Raw genomic sequence first — 9,531 nt, 5'->3', positions numbered from 1 at the left:
CCGGCATGTTTATGCCATAGGGAGTATCCCGGTAGCGCGGGAAGCAGCGTTCGCCAATATTAATTAAAGGCCTCTAACGCTGCAGGAAAATTTTAGTAGAAGAATTAGAACTATGTATGTATTTAGTTTTAGCGTTTGTTCCCGCTTTGAGGGCGTGAAATGCCGTGTCATTGTCCCTAATAAGTCATTGTCCCGGCATTTCAATTGTCGCCCATAAGCATGAACCAAGCCACCAACTCACAAGCTTACATGCAACAACTAAACTAACACAAGGTCATCCATATGGCACCTTTCCTTGGACAAGGCATCCTCCAATTGGCACGCGGTAAATTGACTTAGATTGTTTGCCCTGGCAAACTTATGTACTCCAATCTCATCCACTGGACGATGCTGGCTGTATTTCTTGCGTGGACGATCTTGTCGCCGACGGGCGATGTTGTCCAGGGCATTCCGGTCAAACTCGTAGGCGCCGACCTCATTACCGCTGTCCATGGACATTGTGTTGGAAGGATACGTTAAGGTTCAGATAAAATGAAGAAATGAAGAAGCGCTCCTTCATAGTATGGAGATGGTAGAATCTTCAAGCAACTTTTGAACGACCAGGGAGAGTTGCTGATAGGCGAATTTGTATGAATCTATAGAATTCCTTTATTCTTTCAAGGTAAATGAATGCTTATGTATTCGTCCGTTAGTAGCGTGAAGCTTTGAACACTCTTTGTACGGCAGATTCGGCACAATGTTTTGCCTCATTGCGATGTTGCCTGAAAATTTTGAACAGAAGGGATCACTGCTCATGCTGGTGCAGCAAGACATGTAAGGAGATGGCCTGGTCACAATCCAGCAGTCATATATCGACAACCTCAAGCTATGACAACTTGTTACATGTGTCTGTAATAAAAAAGTGACTTTGCAATGGTGTGGGGAGTTCTTTGAGTGGTGGGACTGTGGAAATCCAGTTTGTTTCGCCCGTAACGTTACTTGTTAACTTGTTAACAAGTTTGTTACGGGCGAAACAACGTCCCTCTGAAACGTTTGGATATGCCTATGCAACACATTTCCTCAATTTCATGAACTGCAAGTATTCTAATCCAACATCACCCCAATCTCAGTGTAAACTAGTCTCCAAATGTGCCTGCACAAGACTGTCACCCCTGTCACCCGGCATTCACATTGCCTTAACCTCCTCAAGCTTGTCGGGGTGTGACACGTGGGCATGAACCTTGTGACACTGGGCATTGTCACAAAGAAACTGGTTGCAATCAGAAATGCATTTTTCCTCATGCCAGGTTACCGACATCGGTTACCGATTACTGGGGACGGTTAACGGATAATGGTTCGCCCGGTAATCCTACCGACCGGTTACCCATCTCGTTAACTGGACCCGTTAGGTCGGAACCGGGCCGGAACCGGCCTGGAGTATGCCATTGGGAGGGTGACTGGATGAGGATGCCCCGAAATGCTGGGGAAGGCAGGGTTTCACCAGGCAGGGGCCATGGTTGAAGATATGCCCCCCTGTCCCACATATGATACAAAAATTAGATACCATTCCAGTTAAATCACTGGAATGACACTAGCAGTTTTTGTATTAAATTTCCCACAGTGTTATCTAATCTAATACATACATGTGCCATGACAGGGTGCTGATGATGTGGTTACAGGCCGTGGTCCGTTCTTTGTCCAGCTGTAACACAGCAAAGGCGTAACCCGGGATACTCAGATTGGCATTTGCGTCGTTACATTGCCCCCCACTTAGCAATGGACGTCCTCGGCCATTATTTCGAGCACAGGAGCCATCCCACCTCGCGCCAGTGCGCTGGTTTATCCATTACACCATGAAATCGCCAATTTGCGACTTGCTGGTTGCCAGAATCGAACCGCCGACCCGAAGTTTTTTTCGGAATTCGTGCGGTCCCGTCTCGATACCATTGTAACGGGATACGCCTTTGCTGTGTTACACCAGCAGATTCATTGCACCCATTCTGTCCTTGACATTTTACTACCTTTCCTGTCAGGTACTTTGCCGACGGGGTGTCGCCAGACATTACCTCTGCAGCGCACACAGTGCTGTTGACCTCACCCATGTATGAGAGATGGAAGGTAGGCATCTTGTTGTAATGTTGTAATGTTACAGAGTGGGAGGCTTCTGGGTCGCTTTATCACATTGTCAGTTCTACGATTTTATCTTATAGCACCATCCACCACTACCACACAATACTTCGGTATACAAACTGTAAGTCCAAGGTGGCGGGTCCAGCCGTCTAGGATCCCTCCTCATCCATTCACCTGAACAACCAAAGCGACAGAGGGTTCGGACTTGTGCACAGATGGAACTGAAGGCATGTCATCACACACTGACCTTGCTTGTGCACCTGGCATGGAGCATCTAGGACTATTCACCCATTAGTTATCCATTCCTAATGAACAAGGAAGACCAGTATGAAGGGCTGTCACCCTCACTTGGGTTGCAGGAGATGGAGAAGGCTGCCGCGGAGATTTTGTACATGCCTGTCTGGAAGGAAGAGGAGCTGCTTGACTGCTGCAGGTGCTGGGTGTGGGGCGGGCTGGGCGGGAGCTGGTCTGGAGGTCTAGCTCACATGATGCATGCTGCAAGTAGTGCTGGTTTTGTTACATCCTTGGCTCAAGTTCACAACTTGGGTTTTGCACAGTAGTAAAGCAAATCAGGGTTGATATCACATTAAGTCGACAACATGGGTGTTATTATGTGTAAGGCAGTCCCTGTTTCGTGTTGACACACAATGTTCCATTGAAGCATTTTTTTATGTTGTTTGATTTAAGCTTTGATTTGCAGAATAGGGTTGCGGCACCTTGAATCGCCAGCAGAAGCAATCTAGAGTGAAGCACTTACATGGCATATCAGTGGAGGAGGTCTCTGGTGAAGAGCGACTAAGCTACACCAGCTACCTAGGGACTACTGAGTGACTTAGCATAGGATATATCCTATTATTGTATATACAAGGTGAGGGTGCCAGTCAAAGAGTTCTTCAGGCATGGAACTTCTTCAGAACAACAAGCCATCTTGCACTACAATACAAGTACACACATGTGTCCTCTTTACTAAATCCTCTACTAAGGAGATGATTCAGCCCAGGCCCTTAACTAAGCTGCACATGTTGCAAATTGTTCCGCATGTAAATGGCCAATATTGCCACACGCCTTCCCTTGCACCAAAAATGTGCCCGCAGCAAGATGTATAGTGCAGGACCGTGAAGGAACTCTACAATTGCTATGGCGGCGTGGCACGGTATGTGCTTCAACGTCCGTTTCAGCATCCCAGCTGGGGGTTGTTTCAGCATCCCAGCTGGGGGTTGTCTAAGCTGCTGGAGCCACTGAACAATGTCCTGGATCGAAGTAACGTTCAACAGGTAAAGTATTGTAGCGTTGCAAGTCCTCTGCCTGAACTTCATGTCAATTTAGGTCATTGCATAGTTTTCGCCTGAATTGCCTGAAATCTCATGTTCAGTAAGTGATACTGTGATTTTGCATTGCTCCTATGTCCTTCCATGTTCATATTGCTGCTGACGTCCCATTTCTTGGTGAGTTGTATCTGCCTCTTACATGTAATACACCTGAGGCTTGGCCTGTCTCCCTGGTTGCTCCCATCACATTAGGTTTTGGGGGCCATCAGGGCCATCAACATGGGACCCGAGGCGAGCCATCACCTGATTCATATTGTGGCTGATGAGAAGTTTGACAAGACGGACCTAACATTTGCTTCAAAGTGGGTGGTGGGGGAGTTTGCCGAACGGGCATGGAAGTATGAGCAGCAGCAGTACATATCTATGCTGGAAAAGACCGTCGGGGCAGTTAAGGGCTACGTTTTCGAGAATGTCATGCATGGTACATTGGCGAAGGGTGGCGAGTTCGATGTGGTGCCATTGCACCTGGAGACTTTGGAGCGGGGTGAGGAGGAGAAGCTGGTCATCCAGGCCTGCACGGAGTTTAAGACCTTCACACACGATGTGGCCCATTATATGACCAGCACTATCAAGAACACGTACTTGAAGCCCAAGTCCGCCAGTTTCCCTGTTATTGATGCCCTTAAGGTGCCAGAAATATACTTTTTCCAAATGACTGTTTCGGATGACAAGGAAATCAATGCAGATGATCTTGAAGACGTGTTTCAGCAGCTGGGCATTCCTGTTCTGGGCCAGGCGGGCAAGGACATGAGGCCCAGCCTCTACTTTGTAGTGGATCCAGATAAGTATGGCAAGTTTATGGTGCGGCCGGCAATGAAGAAGCTGAAGTCTGGCCAAGATGGTGAGGAGCGAAAGGTCGTCTGGCCACCCGACCCCAAAAAGAAGGAGTATGTGCTGTCAGCTAACACCCTGGCACATACAGGCGGCTCCTTGCGCCTTCGGCTCGTATGGGCTCATTACTCTGTGGGAGAAGGTGCCAGTGCATGTGTAAAGCACACATACTAGGACCTGCTCAGCAGCACCTGATGTATCCACACCGCAACAGTTGTTGTGCTGGGCGAAGGGAGAGGTGTGCAGACACCTTATTGGTGCAGGGGTAGTAGCCTTGTTCTACAGCCATGGAGAGCTGCTGCTGTCAAATGCTGTACTACTCGTCTAACCAACAGATGTGGGTTTGCCCAAATATGCAATCTGATGCCGTTACTGAGGGAAGCGTCTGCCAGATGTTTGTATGAACTGGTGTGTTGGGTTGAGAGGACGAGTGCATGTGTTCATATGTGCAGGTAATTGATGATGTAGAGCAGTAAGTAGGCATTAACATGGCAGATGTTGGTTATTTGCCTGGTGAAATATCGATCACTCGCTACAGCTAATGAACAACAACATCCTCTGGCTCTAGAGAATAGGTGCAGCATATTCTGAACCAATGTCACCAACAGACAGAAGATGCATCAACCGGCAACAAGCAGAGTTGTTGTATCCTAACTATCTAATACAATGTGGGGTGTGGAGGAGGAGAGGAGGGGAAGCTTGGGCTGTCAGGGGAGATCGTGAGCAATGCAGAGGGGGAGTTAAGCGGCTGTGGACACGGCAAGACACAACAGTTTTGGAGGATGCGTCCATGGTATTGTTCTTGTTACATGCTGCCTCTTTTGTGTTGATGTATAGGGATAGTCTCTGATGTTATCCGTATTCTTTGTGGTGAGATTTTTGTTTGTGTTTTGTCTGCAGTATTGCAGTATATATCTGAAATCGTCATCGTGCAAGGTTTGTTGTTGTTGTTATATGGTCGTGGGTGCATTCCCGTACCTGCAAACCACCCTAGTACGAGCCGAGGGCTAATGGGCTGCCATACACATCAGGATCCACCACAAAGTAGAGGCTGGGCTTCATGTCCTTGCCCGCCTGGCCCAGAGCAGGAATGCCCAGCCGCTGAAACACGTCTTCAATATCATCTGCATTGATATCTTTGCTGTCTGACACAGTCATACATTTCCAGCACCTTAAGGGCATCAATAAGGGGGAAACTGGCAGACTTGGGCTTCAAGTACGTGTTCTTGATAGTGTTGGTCATATAATGGGCCACATCGTCTGTGAAGCTCTTAAACTCCGTGCAGGCCTGGATGACCAGCTTCTCCTCCTCACCCCGCTGCAAAGTCTCCGGGTACAACGGTACCACATCGAACTTGCCACCCTTCACCAATGCACGACATTCTCGAAAATGTAGCCCTTAACTGCCCCGACGGTCTTTTCCAGCATAGATATGTACTGCTGCTGCTCATACTTCCATGCCTGTTTGGCAAACTCACCAGCCACCCGCTTTGAAGCAAATGTTAGGTCCGTCTTGTCAAACTTCTCGCCAGCCACAATATGAATCAGGTGATGGCTTGCCTCGGGTCCCATGTCGATGGCCCTGATGGCCCCCAAAACCTAATGTGATGGGAGCAACCAGGGAGGCAGGCCAAGCCTCAGGTGTATTACATGTGAGAGGCAGATACAACTCGCCAAGAAACGGGACGTCAGCAGGAATATGAACATGGAAGGACATAGGAACAATTGAAAATCACAATACCAATTACTGAACATGAAATTTCAGGCAATTCAGGTGAAAACTATGTGATGACCTAAATCGACATGAAGTTCAGGCAGAAGACTTGCAACACTACAATGCTTCACCTGTTGAATGTTGCATCGATCCAGGACTTCGTTCAGTGGCTCCAGCAGCTTAGACCCTATGGCAGTCTGGAGACGTGTAACTCGTCAGGCTCAGTAGCTACGGGGCAGTTGTCTGGACAGGTTACTCGCCAGCTAGAAGCTTGGTAAATGTGCAACCTTGAAAGTGTCATAATTATGCACAGATATGCGCGCTGAGTGTGTGAAATGTTATGACGAGGTTAGTTAAAATGTTTGCCATCCAATTTGTGTGTGGGGAGGCATTATTTGTCCTGACGATTTGCTCTCTACCTACGGCCATTTGGCAGTCCAGAGACGTGTAGCGCCCAAGGCTCAGCAGCTACGGGACAGTTGTCTGGACGAGGTTATTTTTGACGTGCAGTCCCGAAAGCACATTGGGAAGCATGAATATAGCCGGTGAATTCATCATAAGTGAAATTTAGGTTACTTCCGGTGTTTGCCACCTGTATTGGTGCTCCGATGTAACATGACCATTGGTAGTCATGGTCATGGCGCAAAGGAATGCCGATTGTTGCAGCACAAAGTAGAATATAGCTCATGAACAAATAAGTACATAGGCAAGGTTACCCGAGGCCGACATTGATCGACCTTGTCGACCAGGTCCGCCAATGTAGTGGGTCCATGCCACAATATCTGAAAGTCGGCTGAAATCATTTAAAACCTTGTCAGGTTTACTGAACAAAATTACGACCGACGAGGTTTCCGAGCCATCGGCTGACATAACCGCTCATGTACGGCTTTGGCTATTATGGCTTCAATGTCCTCTCCATCATACAAATATCTTCATTACGAAAGACCAAAGCACGTAGCCATAACTCCCAACTCAGTCAAACACGATATGGGCCAAGTATTGTTGCTAATCGGAACCGCTTCAAGTGAGAAGGAATTCGGAATAGCTTCAATTGGGATAAGGGATTTGTGTTATATTTTAATATGCCTTGTAGCAACGTTAAAATAGAACTCACCGCCACTCACTGTCGCTGAACTAACTTTAGTTACTCTTGGCTGACATCCAGCCTGGAATGGAGGCGGGTGACCACCGTGAGGAGGAATTGGGCTCGCTTGGAGAGGTGATATGGGCGGGAGGCGCGGGGCTCTTATGTGTTTTATGTGGGGTGTTAAAAAGCTGTCGTACTCCGATATGGCTATCGGAATACGGCAGTTTTTTTATGTAGGCAGGTAGTGGTGGGCCACATCTGTGCCAGGGTTGTTTTTCCTTGTGGACTTGTTACCCGTTGCCCTCTTCCTTGTTCCTGATGCTATGGAGGGTGGCTGGGGCTGGTTGGGGGAGGGGGGCGTGTATGTTTCGCCACCGTCATTGACGTGCCTGCCCTAATTCTCATGTTCCCATCCACGTGCTGCACGTGCAGCAGGCCTCGGAAGATGGGGCCGACGTCCAGCCGGGAATGGAGGTAAGATGGGGGCGAGGGTCGGGGCTCTTATGTGTTTTACGTGGGGCATCAAAACGCTGTCGTACTCCGATATGGCTATCGGAATACGGCAGATTTGTTTGATGCAGGCAGGTAGTTGTGGGGCACAGCTGTGCCAGGGTTGTTTTTCTTTGTGGATTCGTTACCCCTTGCCCTCTTTCTTGTTCCTGATGCTATCGAGGGTGGCTGGGGCTGGTTGGGGGAGGGGGGTGTGTATGTTTCGCCTCGTCATTGACGCCTGCCCTCATTGACGTGCCTGCCCTAATTCTCATGTTCCCATCCACGTGCTGCACGTGCAGCAGGCCTCGGAAGATGGGGCCGACGTCCAGCCGGGAATGGAGGTAAGATGGGGGCGAGGGTCGGGGCTCTTATGTGTTTTACGTGGGGCATCAAAACGCTGTCGTACTCCGATATGGCTATCGGAATACGGCAGATTTGTTTGATGCAGGCAGGTAGTTGTGGGGCACAGCTGTGCCAGGGTTGTTTTTCTTTGTGGATTCGTTACCCCTTGCCCTCTTTCTTGTTCCTGATGCTATCGAGGGTGGCTGGGGCTGGTTGGGGGAGGGGGGTGTGTATGTTTCGCCTCCGTCATTGACGTGCCTGCCCTAATTGACGTGCCTGCCCTAATTGACGTGCCTGCCCTAATCCTCATGTTCCCATCCACGTGCTGCACGTGCAGCAGGCCTCGGAAGATGGGGATGACGTCCAGCCGGGAATGGAGGTAAGATGGGGGGAGGGTCGGGGCTCTTATGTGTTTTACGTGGGGCATCAAAACGCTGTCGTACTCCGATATGGCTATCGGAATACGGCAGATTTGTTTGATGCAGGCAGGTAGTTGTGGGGCACAGCTGTGCCAGGGTTGTTTTTCTTTGTGGATTCGTTACCCCTTGCCCTCTTTCTTGTTCCTGATGCTATCGAGGGTGGCTGGGGCTGGTTGGGGGAGGGGGGTGTGTATGTTTCGCCTCCGTCATTGACGTGCCTGCCCTAATTGACGTGCCTGCCCTAATTGACGTGCCTGCCCTAATCCTCATGTTCCCATCCACGTGCTGCACGTGCAGCAGGCCTCGGAAGATGGGGCCGACGTCCAGCCGGGAATGGAGGTAAGATGGGGAGTAAGGGTCGGGGCTCTTATGTGTTTTACGTGGGGCATCAAAACGCTGTCGTACTCCGATATGGCTATCGGAGTACGGCAGATTTGTTTGATGCAGGCAGGTAGTTGTGGGGCACAGCTGTGCCAGGGTTGATTTTTTGTGGATTCGTTACCCCTTGCCCTCTTTCTTGTTCCTGATGCTATCGAGGGTGGCTGGGGCTGATTGGGGGAGGGGGGTGTGTATGTTTCGCCTCCGTCATTGACGTGCCTGCCCTAATTGACGTGCCTGCCCGAATTGACGTGCCTGCCCGAATCGACGTGCCTGCCCGAATTCTCATGTTCCCATCCACGTGCTGCACGTGCAGCAGGCCTCGGAAGATGGGGATGATGTCCAGCCGGGAATGGAGGTAAGATGGGGAGGAGGGTCAGGGCTCTTATGTGTTTTACGTGGGGCATCAAAACGCTGTCGTACTCCGATATGGCTATCGGAGTACGGCAGATTTGTTTGATGCAGGCAGGTAGTTGTGGGGCACAGCTGTGCCAGGGTTGATTTTTTGTGGATTCGTTACCCCTTGCCCTCTTTCTTGTTCCTGATGCTATCGAGGGTGGCTGGGGCTGATTGGGGGAGGGGGGTGTGTATGTTTCGCCTCCGTCATTGACGTGCCTGCCCTAATTGACGTGCCTGCCCGAATTGACGTGCCTGCCCGAATCGACGTGCCTGCCCGAATTCTCATGTTCCCATCCACGTGCTGCACGTGCAGCAGGCCTCGGAAGATGGGGATGATGTCCAGCCGGGAATGGAGGTAAGATGGGGAGGAGGGTCAGGGCTCTTATGTGTTTTACATGGGGCATCAAAACGCTGTCGTACTCCGATATGGCT

At 49.8% G+C, this 9,531-nt stretch overlaps 3 protein-coding genes across 3 annotated transcripts; 2 read left to right on the top strand and 1 right to left on the bottom strand.

The window, feature by feature from the left end:
- Positions 1 to 3,521: 3,521 nt before the first annotated feature.
- Positions 3,522 to 4,442, top strand: VOLCADRAFT_90794 (uncharacterized protein; the record flags this gene model as incomplete). The annotated part of the gene is made up of 2 exons (XM_002950381.1): positions 3,522 to 3,554; positions 3,630 to 4,442. The coding sequence occupies 2 exons, from the start codon at positions 3,522 to 3,524 to the stop codon at positions 4,440 to 4,442; spliced, it is 846 nt and encodes a 281-aa protein (XP_002950427.1).
- An 816-nt stretch (positions 4,443 to 5,258) lies between these two features.
- On the bottom strand, positions 5,259 to 6,852 carry VOLCADRAFT_90793 (uncharacterized protein; the record flags this gene model as incomplete). Its single annotated transcript, XM_002950257.1, has 5 exons — positions 5,259 to 5,342; positions 5,440 to 5,631; positions 5,754 to 5,867; positions 6,114 to 6,169; positions 6,699 to 6,852. The coding sequence occupies 5 exons, from the start codon at positions 6,850 to 6,852 to the stop codon at positions 5,259 to 5,261; spliced, it is 600 nt and encodes a 199-aa protein (XP_002950303.1).
- Positions 6,853 to 7,239: 387 nt separating this feature from the next.
- VOLCADRAFT_90792 (uncharacterized protein) lies at positions 7,240 to 9,458 on the top strand (the record flags this gene model as incomplete). The annotated part of the gene is made up of 7 exons (XM_002950380.1): positions 7,240 to 7,310; positions 7,502 to 7,543; positions 7,861 to 7,902; positions 8,241 to 8,282; positions 8,620 to 8,661; positions 9,017 to 9,058; positions 9,413 to 9,458. 7 exons carry the CDS (start codon positions 7,240 to 7,242, stop codon positions 9,456 to 9,458), a joined length of 327 nt encoding a protein of 108 aa, XP_002950426.1.
- Between the last annotated feature and the right edge of the window lie 73 nt (positions 9,459 to 9,531).

The sequence above is a fragment of the Volvox carteri genome (genome assembly GCF_000143455.1).
Source record: "Volvox carteri f. nagariensis unplaced genomic scaffold VOLCAscaffold_18, whole genome shotgun sequence".
Taxonomy (NCBI): Eukaryota; Viridiplantae; Chlorophyta; class Chlorophyceae; order Chlamydomonadales; family Volvocaceae; genus Volvox; species Volvox carteri.
The sequence above is the reverse complement of the archived record's forward strand: the minus strand, read 5'-3'. Positions and strand labels throughout refer to the sequence as shown.